General features: G+C 47.3%; 1 protein-coding gene across 1 annotated transcript in view; it reads left to right on the top strand.

Annotated features, from left to right (window-relative positions):
* The first annotated feature begins 1,938 nt into the window (after positions 1 to 1,938).
* Positions 1,939 to 13,773, top strand: part of TRIM71 (tripartite motif containing 71) — a 54,754-nt gene continuing 42,919 nt past the window's right edge. The window contains exon 1 of the mRNA XM_058832873.1: positions 1,939 to 2,827. Coding sequence (XP_058688856.1) covers positions 1,943 to 2,827 — 885 coding nt within the window. The 5' untranslated portion in view covers positions 1,939 to 1,942. The remainder of the gene's footprint in view (positions 2,828 to 13,773) is intronic.

The following is a 13,773-nucleotide window of genomic DNA, read 5'->3' as shown; positions in this document are numbered from 1 at the left end:
GCTGAAACCGGCGCTATTGAAAAATGGGGGGTGGGCGAAGGGGGCTGGATGAGGGCGGATGGGGGCAGGTCGGGCCGGAGGAGGGCGAATGTTTCCTGCCCGCCGCCGCCGCCCCCCGGCCGCCCCCCGCAGCCGGGCGGAAGTCAGCCCGCGCCGTCGGAGCTTAAAAGGCTCCCGCACGCCGCACCGCCCCAGTGCCGGCGGCCGCAGCGGGGCCGGAGCCAGCGCCGCCGCCAGCCCCGCGCCCCCCCGGGGCCGCCCTCCGCACCCCGCCCGGCGGGGAAGGCGCCCGGCGCGATGGCTCTCCCCGGATCCCACGCCGCCTGGGACGGTGCTGCCGCATCAGTGAGTAATTCCTGCTAATTCACCCCCCGGGGCCGGTGGGCTCCGGCTCGGCAGATCGCGGGGGAGGCGGGCGTTTTAGTTATCGCTGCTTTTCCCCCGCCGCCCCCCCCCCCCCCCACTCCCCACCTCCTCTCGCCTCTTCTTCGGGTTTTATATTATTTTTGTTTTCTCAATAAAACACCACGCGAAGAGGCGAGATGACAAAGGAAATGTGATCCTAGGCGCTGCAGGGGCTCAGAGCGAGAGAGAACCGGAGAGGAGGAGGAGGAGGGGGCGAGCGTAGCGCTCTCGGATAGCATTGCACAGCGGCTCCAATTTGTGCGAGCGAATATAATACACCCCCCATGAATAATTCAGGGCGGCCGGCGGGGACCTGCCGCTGCTCCTCTGCCCGGCCGCCGCAGCCTCTGCGAGCCGCGCCGAGCCCGCGGCACTGAGCGGCCGGCAGCAGCCGGGTACCGCGTGTGTGCCGGGGCTGCTGCGGGCTCGGCGCTGCCCTTCGCGGGAAGCCCCGCGTAAAGGAAGGCGTCCGGCGGGAGCCGGCACTCGGAGAGGCGAGAGAGGGGACTGCCCTTCTTGGCCGTCCTCGGAGCCCTTTTATTCTTCCCATCTCCTCCTCCGCGTCCCGCCAGCGTGAGTCTCTGCCGGTGGGGTGGGCACCAACGCCGCCCTCCATCCCCACCCCCCAGTCATGCGGTGGTGGAGCAGGCGTCGGCGGGGGAAGACTGGAGCCGGAGAAGTCTGCCTGGCTACTGTGTTTCAGTGCCTCTCTCTCTCCTAGAGCTGCTCTGGATTGCAAAAGTGGAGGGGGGAACTGAAACGAAATTTCCCCTTCCCCCCCGACAAGCACAGGTTTAAAGGAAAAGAGGAAAAAACCCAACGCCCCAAGAAGAAAGAGCGAAACTTGAGTTAAGCCCCTGCTGCCCCCCAGCCGGCCGGCCGAGACGGACTTGCACTGCCGCCCCGACCCGGTTCTGCGGCCGTGGGAACCGGAGCCGAGCCCCGGCGGACAGAGTTCGGTCCCCGCTGGATGAGGCGGGGATCGGGCGGTCGGCGCCCATGCACTTTCCGTTTAGGAAGAGGACAAGTAACCAAACCACGTTGTCAAACTGCTGACCCGAGGGGGAGATGAGAAGACTGTGTGAGGTATTGACCGATCGGGGAATCGATACAATTTGTCTAATGCAACGGGGGATCGGGGGTTAAGTACATGAGAGGGAAGAAAGGATCCATTTACTGAGGGAGAACGGGACAGCTACACCTTGATACCAAAAATACTCCCCCCTCCCCGCAGCAGCCAGCCCAGCAGCAGCGACGTACGAGGAGAGGACCCAGCTCCCTGCAGACCGCCGGATCGATGACACCGTATTTGCAAAACCGGCCCATCGATCCCACTTGGCAAAACGACTGATCGATGCCAGCTTGCTCGTAAGCTGCTTGCAGAACTACTTTCTCCCCGCGCCTCTGCTTTTTCCGCCTACGCTTTTTTTTCTTTTTTTTTTTCTTTTTTTTTCTTTTTTTCTTTTTTTTTTTTTTTTTTTTTTGAGGGAGGAGAGACACGTTTTTGCCCCCCATCGGGGAGTCAGGCCCATCGCAAATGGCTTCGTTTCCCGAGTCCGACTTCCAGATCTGCCCGCTGTGCAAGGAGATGTGCGGCTCGCCTGCTCCCCTCTCGTCCAACTCCTCCACCTCCTCGTCCTCCTCGCAGACCTCCACCTCCTCCGGGGGCGGCGGCGGCTCCTCCTGCGGGGGCCCGCCGCGGCGGCTCCACGTCCTGCCCTGCCTGCACGCCTTCTGCCGCCAGTGCCTGGAGGCGCAGCGGCACCCCGGCGCGGGGGACGCGCTCAAGCTGCGCTGCCCCATCTGCGACCAGAAGGTGGTGATCTCGGAGCCCTCGGGCATGGACGCGCTGCCCTCCTCCAACTTCCTCCTCAGCAACCTGCTGGACGTCGTCGTCGTGGCGGCCGCCGCCGACGAGCAGAAGAACGGCCGCGCCGCCGGGGCCGGCCCCGCCGCGGGCTCGGGCGGGGGCGGCGGCGGCAACAACCGGCACCACGGCCGCCCGCCGCCGGGGCCGCCCCGCGCTGCCGGCTCCTCGCCCGCCGCCGCCGCCTCGGCCGCGCCCTCCTCGACGTCGTCGTCCTCCTCCTCCTCGGGCGGCGGCGGCGGCGGCTCGGCTGCGCTCCTGCTGCGGCGGCCCCACAGCCGGCAGGGCGAGCCCCGCTGCAGCTCCTGCGACGAGGGCAACGCCGCCAGCTCCCGCTGCCTCGACTGCCAGGAGCACCTGTGCGACAACTGCGTGCGGGCGCACCAGCGCGTCCGCCTCACCAAGGACCACTTCATCGAGCGCTTCGCCGCCGGCCCCGCCGCCGCCGGCCCCGCCGCGCCGCTCGCCCTCAGCCCGCCCTATCCCGCCTCGCCCTACAACATCCTCTCCGTCTTCCCCGACCGGGCCAGCTACTGCCAGCACCACGACGACGAGGTGAGCGCGGTGCGCGGCGCGGGAGGGAGGGAGGGAAGGGGCGGCCGGGCTCCCGCCCCTGGCCGGCGCCAGAGGGCCCCCGCCCGCATCGCTCGCTGCCGGGGGGCGGCGGGGACCGGCCGCGGGGCTGGGGACAGGGGGCGGGAGCCGCTGACACACCGGGGGAGGGCGTGCGGAGGGGCGGCAGCGTCCCGGGAGCGCCCCGCTCCCACCGGGCGCTGCTCCGCTCCGCCGCCCGGGAGGAGGAGGAGGTGAGCCGGGGGGCCCCTCCGCGAGGAGCAGGACGTGCTGTTCCCGGAGGCGGCCGGCGGAGCCCCGCTCTGCCCGTGAATGGTTTGCAGCGGGGGCATTGGGCTGCTGCGGGCGCTGTGCCCCTCAGAGGGAGGGAGCTGGTCGGGCGCGTACCGAGGGGTGGCGGGGCCGTGGAGATGGAAGAAAAAAAAAAGGTTGGGGTCCCCCAGAGTCCCAGTATTTAATTAAACTGGCTTGAGGAATCCGCTTTCCACAGTCGTGTTCGGTGTGTAACTTACTGGAGAAAGAAAAACGAATAAATAGGGAAGGAAAATAACTGTGTTGAGAAAAGGACATATTTTTGATTATTTAATTATAAAGAAATGAAAGGTAGTGAAAAAGTTAGCAGAGATACTCATGCATGCACATGCCAGCTGCATCTACTGCTCTTGGTCAACATTTTGTCTGCCTCTGTGGTGGCAAACATCTACTGATGCAAAAACAGGAACTAGCTTTATGTGGTGTTAATTTAAAACGCTTCGGTGTTGCAAGTTCTGGTTCTGGTGACCCTAATTATTGTTTCATAGATCTTAAAAGAGGCAGTGGCTTCTTCAAAATGTACTTGAAAATGTCTTAAGTTTCATTGGGATAGTTTCTTGCTGTGATAGTTTGAAACTTGAATTTTCATTTGAGGCTGGAAAATGGCAATCTGCTGACTTTCCCCTTTTGCTCTGGGGGTCAACGCGAGGGGCTTTTGCTGGAATTTTCCAGTAACCAGTGTTGGAGGTAGTTTCCTCCCAGGATGAAATTCCACATCAAGGGGCTTCAGGGGAAAACCTGCCTGAGGACAGGGGTAGTAGTACAAGAGTTTCCTGTGGGATGCTTGCTTAACTGATACATGAAGGCATTTAGCCTAGGGAAATGTGATGCCTTTGTCTTCAGTTTTCAGGGGCACTTTTTCTATCTCCTCTAGTGTTGCTACAGCTATGAAATAATTCTAGAAAGGTTTGGCGTTCTGTGTTTCTTAAAGTTTGTAGTGGCAGAGGACAGACTGTATGAATTCTGTGGAAAAAGAAAGACCTTAAAATGACATTTGGGGGACATGAAGTGTGACTGAGGAGCAATCAAGTTTTTAACAAAAAAAAATGCAACCCAGAAACGTTATGGCAGCGGGACTGCTTACAGCTTTTTGTGGCATCTCAGGATCTTCCTAAGAGTGTGCTTTCTAAAGTATTTGTGTAATACGGAATGCTAGACTGAAATGAGGCATGATGTTCTTAAGACACCAGAAAAAGCCATCTTTTCTGCATTCATTTTGGAGTATAACTTTGGTCTTGTGGTACAGGCTAGAAAGCTTCTAGTTCTTGTGTTCTCAGTAGGATGAAAGTTCTTTTTGCAGTGTGTAAAGTGAAACAATTGAAGGCTTTTGGCCATAACATGGAATATCCAGCTTTAAATGCAATATATTCTTCATCACTTAGTTAAAAGAGGTAGCTGGGATTTGAGCTCCAAGGTATATTGTGAACTTAAAAGCTTAAATTGGAAAGGGAACAAAGGTATTTAGCCTTGCTTAAGCTGTACTAGAAGTAACTTCTGAAAAACCTTAATTTGTTTTACATACATGATTTTACCTTCTACAGTGTGCTCTGAAAAGGGTACGCCTCTTAAAAGATTTGGTTTGGGTGTTCCTGTGTCCTGTAGACCTAGAAATTGTTTTAAAACAAGTAAGTATTTTCAAGCCTTCAGCTCCTGTTGAGAAAGGCTTTTATTCTGCGAATTAATGATCTACTACTGTTCTTGATTAGTGTGTTTTGGTGGGCTCCTTAATGCGGATGTGCCTGATCAGTATTTGCAAGTATTTATTATTCATTCAAGGGGAATTGTTTGGGAGAGACTGACTGCTGGGAACGGTTTGTCCTGTAAATCTTTATCACTTTGGCTAAAAATATGAGTGAGGTGTACAACTTTTTTTTCCTAAGAAAGGGTGGCTGCAAAACTGTGAGGGTTATTGCTTGTTTAAGAATGCTATTTACAGCCTTGTAAAAGGAACGATAATAGAAAGGCAGCCTTCCAGGAGAATACTTAGTGCATCACTTAAGCACTTTGTTCGGCTAATAGTGTAAAAACAAACCTAAAATGCAAGGCGGGAATGGTAGCCTGAAACCTTAATATTAGTAGTTAAAAAACTCTGCTTCTGCTCAGTATGTGAGAAAAGCTGGTGAGCAGGATATTCCCTCAGATTAATTCAGGCAGGTAAGATTTGGGCACAGGCAGATCTCATCTGCAAGCTGCTTGGAAGAGTAGTTCTCTTACATGCAGAGCTCTCCTTCCCCAGGATATATCCTCCTTACACTGTTACAAGGAGTTTGACCCCATCCCTGAGTGTTTTCTGCACAAAAGTTGTTGGCTCCTTTATTTTGTGCCTCCTTGCCTAGGACACGATTCTCCTGTCCTAATACTGCTACTCATGTGTCACCTTTCGTCCTGTTCCTCTCTGGTCTTTCCACCCCTCCACTGTCCATTCCCCATAATTTTCCCTCATTCCACCTTTATTTTGAGACTCCCTCGAGTGAGAAGGGAAATAGCACTGTGGGTGGTTACTTACTGGGTGTTCCAAGTCTCAAAACAAGACTACACATACACATTTGCCAGACAAGATCAGTGTAGTTGCTCATCCTCTTAATGCAGAGAAATGCAGATTTCAGCTTTTAACTGGGATGTCTGGTGTAGTCTCTTTAGTCGAGATGGTTCTGGTCACAGTTGAGCTGTTGACTCCTGTTGTGTGCTTTGAGTACCTAACAGTCTCTGAAACAGAGAATATTGACTGTTACAGTAGTGGCAAACATTAAAGAGAGTGGAACCCTGAACACTGCTTTCGGGGTGGCAGTGCATGCAGGTACAATAGTGATGCATGAAAGAAAACGAATAAAACTGTTGTGGAGTGGGGGGGGGAGGGAAGCAAAAGCCAATTCTTTGTCATAGAGCTGCTGTTGAAATCCAGTCTGGTGGTTTACCACTGGGAACCTCAGTGTCTGATGTAAAATGCTATCATGGTGGCAGGGGAAATGCTTAAATTCGGATATTTCAAAGCATTCTACAAAAGTAACCATGTTGCAACCCTGATTTTTTTTTTCCTTGCAGTGTGTTTTTTTTTTTTTTTGTATGGACAGAACTATCAGTGCTACAGTAGCAGCTAGATGTTATAAAAACCAACTAGACTAGGACTAGAGAAAGATTTTATTTTAGTCTTACTCATAATTAAATCAAATTTCCTACCTGATACATCAATTTGTTCTTGATTGTTTCATCTCTGACTGAAAGAGCACTTTTTTTCTTTTCTTGGAAGTATTAATAAACTAAACTAAACCACGATTTTAGACTATATTGGAACAGCTGTAGGACACTTGGCTTGTATTGATAAACTATCTGGATTCAAGTGAGTTTGCAGAAAGTGGAAAATGCCACAAGTTGCAAGTTGAATAATTGGGGTTTCATTTATGCCAGAGCTCATTCCTTATGTGCTTTAATATAACACTTCACGATGACAGTGGCGGATGGTCAAAACACTTCAACAGCAGACCTCTAACACTTTCTAGGGAAAATGTGGAGTTGCCAAATTCAGTCAGCTTAATGGTGTGTGACCCTTCTAGTTCTCATTGTTCTATAGATTCCATTTTAGAAGTGGTTCTTGGACTACCAAGACAAACAAGACAAAACCCTGTAGCACCACAGTTCCTTTCCCTCCATTGCAAGAAAGGATTTTAAAGGTCTTTCTCTCCTTGTCCTTGGACACACTGTTCCTCCCTTTTCCTTTTATCAAGTCTATCTTTGGTCAGGTTCTTAACTGATCAGATTAATTTACAAACTCTTAAGTTTCTTGCCATATCAGTGAGTTTGAAATAGTTCATGAGGCTTTTGGAGCATGTAGACAACACTTGCTAAAATCAGATGGCTATGTTGAATCCTGGGGTTGTGTATATTCCTGGATTTCTTATCTTTTCAGGTTACAGATAAAATGCTTTCCTTCTTATTGTTTTACAGGTTGTGAAAGATGCAATTTTTGGAGGATTGTACATGTATAGGGGAAAACATTCAACTGCATAGCAGTCAGCTGAACTGAAAGCTACTTACCTGGTACCTTGGCTAAATTTGCTGATTGAATTTATGTCTAAGCTGCTCTAATGTAGGGTAAAGCTGTGGTTTCACAATAGGGAGCAAGCTGTCTCAACATCTCACAGCTGCTCAGAGAATAGGGGATCTCCCTTCCTCCTCTGTTCTCGCCAGGCTTGGCTGTGCGTGCTCAGGAGATTCTTCTGTGAGCCAATTTAACTCACTTAGCATGACAGAAAACTTCCCCTTTTGCTAGCGCTGGTATAAGTTTATTTTAATTGCAAGCTGAACTGGTATGAGGGCAAAGGAGGTATAGAGTGGTTAGACAGGAATGGTAGGTTAAACCTTTGTGTAATGGCTTTCCATACTGCCAAATGCTGAGCTTTGCTCCCTGGTGCTGCCAGTGCCATCCCACCCACACGGCTCGCCACAGCGGTTGGCGGATGCAGAGGGAGTATGCCCGAGTTCCCAGTTCCAGTTCTGCATCTCTTGCTCCAGAGTTATTTATATTACAGGCTCTTGCTGGTTCTCTTGGTAATGTTTAAGGTTTTTGCTGCCTAACAAAATGATTATGAATTTTAGGAGTGCATCCTGAGGCAGTGGTCCTAAAATGCGATACTTTGTGTTGCTGGTGTTGTGACTGCTTGAGCTTCATCTTTAAAGAAAAATGTGCACATGATCTAGAGAAATTCATACTTCCAGTGTATGTAAGAAACTGCATATAGTTCTTTGTACCCATGCAGCCTTCATTTATCATACTTAGTGTGTCTTTTCTGGTATCAAATGCACATACAGGTGCCCATCTGAAGACAGTGCTTCAGATTAGGTTACTGACACTTATGTTTTCCTTTTTAACTTTTTCCTGATAAAGAAAGCAGGGTAGTGATTTATTTTGGTCATGTGTGATTTATGGAATGCGGATTTAACATCCCTAGGATAAGGGGTTGAAATAATCTTCTTTTTTTCACATTTTTTTTTAACTTACAAATACTGTTCAGTTATCAGGTGTTGAAGCTCTGGGATTATTCTGCCTTACCTTCACTTTAGATACCTCTTCCCCATCACATCTTTATGTCCTGGCTCTTCCCTGCATGCAGAAGTATTTTTATTTAATTCTTTAGTAAGAGAATTAAAACTTTGGGTTTTAAACAGCTTTAATACCATACTGGACAGAATCTAAACACCCCTGCTTTGCAGTGACTGGTGTTGAAATCTGCTCACCATTTTAGGGTAAATACAACAAAGTTGTCAGGTTTTTCTCTTGGTGATAATGTGATTTTGTTATGCTACTGGCTTAATTAAACATGACTTCAGACAATTTCCAGTGAGGGAAAATTGGAAGAAGCAGCAATGCCTTGGATGTTCAGGCAACTTTCATGGACTGTTTTTACTTGGAACATGTCTTTGAAAACCCAAGAGTATTGCTGTGTGTAAGGGTATTGTGCTTGCAGGCTGCAGCATAGACCTCTGAGGTTATAGTGACTTTCCTAGAGAACATAAAACTGGAGATGTGCATACAATAAATAGGCATGAAACTAGACTACTGTGTACCTGTGTTTTGTTTTTTTTTTTATTACAGTTTTGTTAGAACTGATGTCTTGAAGTGTATCTCATAATTGGGAGAGGTCTGGCTGAATTTTTTCTTCAATTTAGTGACAAAATCTTGCATCACATGTAGCAGTTTCTCCTTTCAGCTAAAGCTTCAGAGCATGTAAACACACTTGCTAGACCAGGCATCCTTAAAGGAAAACTACTTAGTTCCTCTGTTTTAAAGTCAAGGAGGTATCATTCCTCTTTCAATACTGTCTTGACCCAGTCTCTTCCTAGCTTTCCTCTCATACTCCCTTCCTTCCTGCAAAGCTGTTGGTGTCTTTCCATCAGACAAAGAATCACGATGTGTTGAGAGCATAGATCTTAAGCTGCACGAACAATGCACTGAATGCAAGACTAATGTTACCACAGATAAGATTTCACAGAAGGGGTTTATTGTCTTCAGCTGTAATCCACTTTCAGTAGAGCAGTTACAAATATAATCTTGGATTGTAATTATGTAGTACATATTTTTTACTAATGCTTTTAACCTATCATTCCAAGGCTTTAACTTGGAGTGTAGAAATACTGGGGGAGAATGGGACTGGCTACTGCTTGGCAATCCAAGTATTGGTTAATGTAATGAATGGATGTCCCTGATCCTAAAATATATTAAGCATATTGACTTTGTTTCAGCTGTTCTCCTCATGGGCTCAGCTCAGCTCCAGTTCCTTCCATAGGTTGTTTTCTTTCCCTGGCTGTGCTTGAAGGAGGGCTCTGTGGGTGGAATGGGTTTGGTCCTCCTAACAAATTAGGCTTGTGCATCCAAATCAAGTCACAGAAATGGAACAAAAACATGGTAAGGAACTGGAGCATCACTATGTGCCCCCTTCTACCTTGAGCACAAAAGCTTCTTCACTGCATAATGTCACCTCAGACATTATTTTATCTTTCCTCTTTGTTCTACCATCTTAAAGAAAAGAAATTGTATGTGGCTAAGAGAGTAGTGTGCTTCTTTACTCAAGTTCCTTTGATTCTCAGCTACTTGTTTCTTTCTCTATCAACCCTCAACAAAATAAATTCTTTTCAGTCACAGAGTCCATAGCTGCTGATCTTTTTTAGCAACTAGAAATGTTGGCCAGCTTTGAATGGTCTAGCTGTATAGCATAGTATGAAAAGGAATAAAACCCAGTACCCACAGATGAGGCTCATGAATATACGTTCTGTGTTGTTCAGGCATCTCAGATATGTGTGCAATACTGACACAAGAATTAATTCATAGTTACGTGTTCAGCTCTAAGAAATAAGAGCTCCATTCCTGTTATTTCACTTGAGCGTGTAATATGCACTGCTAAAACCCCAGATGGTGAACTTTTTGGATAGGATGATGACTAGTTAGCAGTTTCCCTCATGTGTGGTTGAAATATTTTTGAAGTGACTAAGACTTGAACTGGAAACTTCAAATGCTTATTGTTTTATGGTTCTGTGTGCTTTGTGCTGTATGCCTCTGCACTGGTGCTGACTTGGAGAAAGTGGATTACCTCCCAGCAGTAGGGAGGACACTTGAGGCAAGCTCTAAATTTGTTGGACTGGCAATGGGTGCGAGTCACTTTTCAGAGTTGGGTAGCTTTTAACGTTCTGGGGATTGTGAGGTATGCCTTGAATGCTACAGAGAAAATTACCTCAACAGAAGAAACATGTGAATTGCCTTTAAACTCATTTCTGAAGTAGATAAATTAATCCAACCAAAGGTGACTGTTGTCACCTCAGCAGCTATGTTTTACTCCTGTGTGTTACTACAATACTATCTCTCCTAAGATCACACAAGCAATCACAAGGCTGCTGTCATACCAGTGCTTTCCAGGGATATGGGAATAGCAAATGCTCACTCGCCCTTGAATCTGTCTTGTGGGGAGAAGGGTGCTTTAATGAGATAAAGGTAATAGCTGAACTTGCGTTGCATCATCTTCCCTCTAATTTTGGATAGTCACCACACATAACCAAAATATTTAAAGGTGTTCTGTGAAGTTTGCTAAACCCTATCTCTTTCACTTATATATATTTTGTGGATAGCCAATGTTGTTATAAACTACCATCTACTGTAAATATTTCATTTTGCTAGGCAAGGTATTGTGAATGTGCAGAAATACCAAATGCTGTGTTTGGCTGGATTAAAAGGCTGGCAGGGATTTCAAATTCAGCAAATTTCAGTGTGCTTCTTGGATGGTAGTGCTGGAGCCTGTGGCTGTAACTTCCCCATGTCCCATGTTGTCTTAGGTTTTGTGGATTCTGTTTGGATGTATAGGTACTGGCTGGCATATGCTAAAAAACTAATGTTATACAGCCTTTTGTTCAGCTGCTTGTGGTTAACAAAAGGCAAAAACTATTATTTAGAGTAAAATGTTAGCTATTAGACTTAAAATCCTCTCCTTCTCCCTCCCCTTTCACTTCAGTGGTTCTTTTTACTCTGCTGTGCACGCTGTCAGACAGTTAAGTGTACAAAATAAAAATCCCTACCCTTAAATACTGGCTGTGAGCAAAGCTTGAAAGCTGTCTGCATTACGGACGCCCTTAAACTTTGTACTCCAACCTAGTGCTGCATCAGAGACTAGAGAAATGCCCCTGTCTTGTGTCAGGGTTGGTAGAGTGAAGCACCAGTGAGTGAGTCAGGACTGGTTGCCTGACAAGGTTACTATTGCTGATCTTGAATCTGTGACCTTGAGTAATGCCATGTCAGACAGTGGACAGTGTAAGGGAGAGCCATCAGGTAGCTCCTGAGGTCTTGCTGTGCTTAGGAAGTCAACTCTGTAGTTCTGGGAGGTTTTAGTAAGTGTGTGTGTATGAGAGGCAGAGAGGGTCTGTTACTCTGAGGAATAACTTTCTTAAGACCATAGAAAGAAGGAGCAGCATGCCTCCAAGCCATCTTTTTTTTCCCCCTTTAAAAGCAGTGCTGGTAAAGGGTTAAATTCCAGCCCCCTGCAGCACACCCCGCCCCCACCGCTATATATGGTGTGCCCAAAGGCACTGGAGATTTAATACATTGAAGTTGGAGCGTGAAGGGGGTCTGCAGCCTGCTAGACAAAGTCACTCAAATTTCAAGAATACTTGATCCATACAAGGATGTTACTTGAGAAAGGCATGGCTTCTCTGTTAAGAAACCGGTTGCCGAATGAGCCGGCTGAGTGTCCCAAACACAGCTTTTGTGGCTAGATGAGCAAATTGGAAACCAGATTTTCTTTATTTGATGGCTGACTGATCAGCAAGCTACTAGCTAAAGTTGTTGTGAGAGCCGGACAGCCTCCCTTCAGAGAAGTGGTTATTTGTAGGGGAAAATGAAAATTGTTTTCTCCCACTGAAGTGCTTGCAAGTCAGGGACACTATTGTGCAGATAATGATACAAGAGAATTTAGCTGAATTGACTGAATACTAGACTGAAATAATGGCAAATAATTTCCCCATGCTAGTTACTGTAAAAGTACCTACAGTGTTGCAGTTGTGTCCCAATAGGATGTATTTGGTGTCAACTTCTGTTAAAGGCTTTTAAATGGATGGGCAAATACTGGATGGGAAGAAAGGAGGGACAGTTTATGGAAGAAGGGAAAAAAAAAAAACAAAGCCAAATTTATCATAATAAAGAAATTGGTACTGGAAAGATCAGGCAGTGGTCTGGAGCGGATTATACCCTGAAACAAATAACAACCAAACAAGCAACAATAACAAAACATTAGGGAATTGGAAAGAATGAAGTACAAAAGAATTCCTAGAACACTGAGGTCCCAGTCTTTCTAGTGCTGCTCTTGTATGTACCAAAATGGTAATGGGGGTAAGATTTAATACTCTCCTTGCTTCTTCCCCTCTTGTTATACTTAATACAATTGTCTCTGAGGGGGTGGATGTAATAATCCCTGCCTCCCACAATATCATGAAAGCATTGATAAGATTAGAATTAAGAATTGGATTAGAGTTATAAATGGTGGCTGTTGACAGAGCTCCAAAAGGTAACTACATGCCCTCTCCTAGCATGAAGGTGCTGTCTTCTTTCTCTGTTCCAGACAACATGTATTTTAATTGACAATAATCCATGGTAGCTCCTGCACCCTTCTATCATTTCCAGTTTTCTCGAGGGCTCTGAGACTTGCTGGATAACTAATGTGCGGCCCCTGAGCTTTCTGTTGCCGAAGCACGGCTCCCTTACTTGAACAACCTGTGTGGTGGTTGGTGGGATGGTTCTTAGGGGGAAGTTCATCGTGGGCAGTCTAAGCAGGCTGGGCTGAGTGGAAGCAAGGCTGAAGTGTTTTGAGCTGACTTACTGTGTAGCTGGCAGTTTGCTGGAGGGCTGTCCACTCCAAACCTCCAGCCGCTCCTGAGATGTGCTTTTTCCATCTGTATGCACTTTCCAATGCATACAAATTTGATAAACTTCCTATGTTTTAGACAATTGTGACTTGTCAAAACAAACATGACTTTGTCTTCATGTTATTGCTTTTCTGGCAAAGGTGGATTATCGCACCTTTGCATCTTGTCAAAGGTAGTTCATTGCATTGCCTCTGAATCTGAACTGTTCCTCAGGAGCAGCTGTGACAAGTCAGCCTAATTCCTTTGTCTCTTACCAAAACAAGTGGAAAGCCTCTAAGGCAATCTTCTGCTGAACCTGATGGGGGTACATGTGGGCCCCTCGCTCCAACTGGCTTATTCCTCAAATAGTATTTCCAGGGAGCAGTTGTGTGCCTTGATGCTGTTACATATTTGCTACCTGGTTAGTGCATGTTTGTACATTGTAGTAACAATTGAAAATTCTTTATAACTCAGGAAGCTAGGTCTTCTAGAGAACTACTAGAGAGATTTTTGCTGGAAGTTCAGAAGCACTGCAGTTATAATTAATATAATGTGTGCATTTTGTTTCCCCTTGTAGGAGGCTTTGGCATAGGCTCAGATATAGGTAAGGTCAGCATGTCTTTGCAAAGACTGGAGTAGTTGGATTCTGTGGCTGGCCACTTGAGCTTGTAGTGGCATACTTGGGCTTGGCTTAGGTCCAGAGGCTCTTCTTTCACTGGAACACTTCCTTGTCAGACCTT

Source organism: Poecile atricapillus, chromosome 2, assembly GCF_030490865.1.
Source record: "Poecile atricapillus isolate bPoeAtr1 chromosome 2, bPoeAtr1.hap1, whole genome shotgun sequence".
Taxonomy (NCBI): domain Eukaryota; kingdom Metazoa; phylum Chordata; class Aves; order Passeriformes; family Paridae; genus Poecile; species Poecile atricapillus.
Note: the sequence above shows the minus strand (reverse complement) of the source record. Positions and strands in the feature narration are given on the sequence as shown.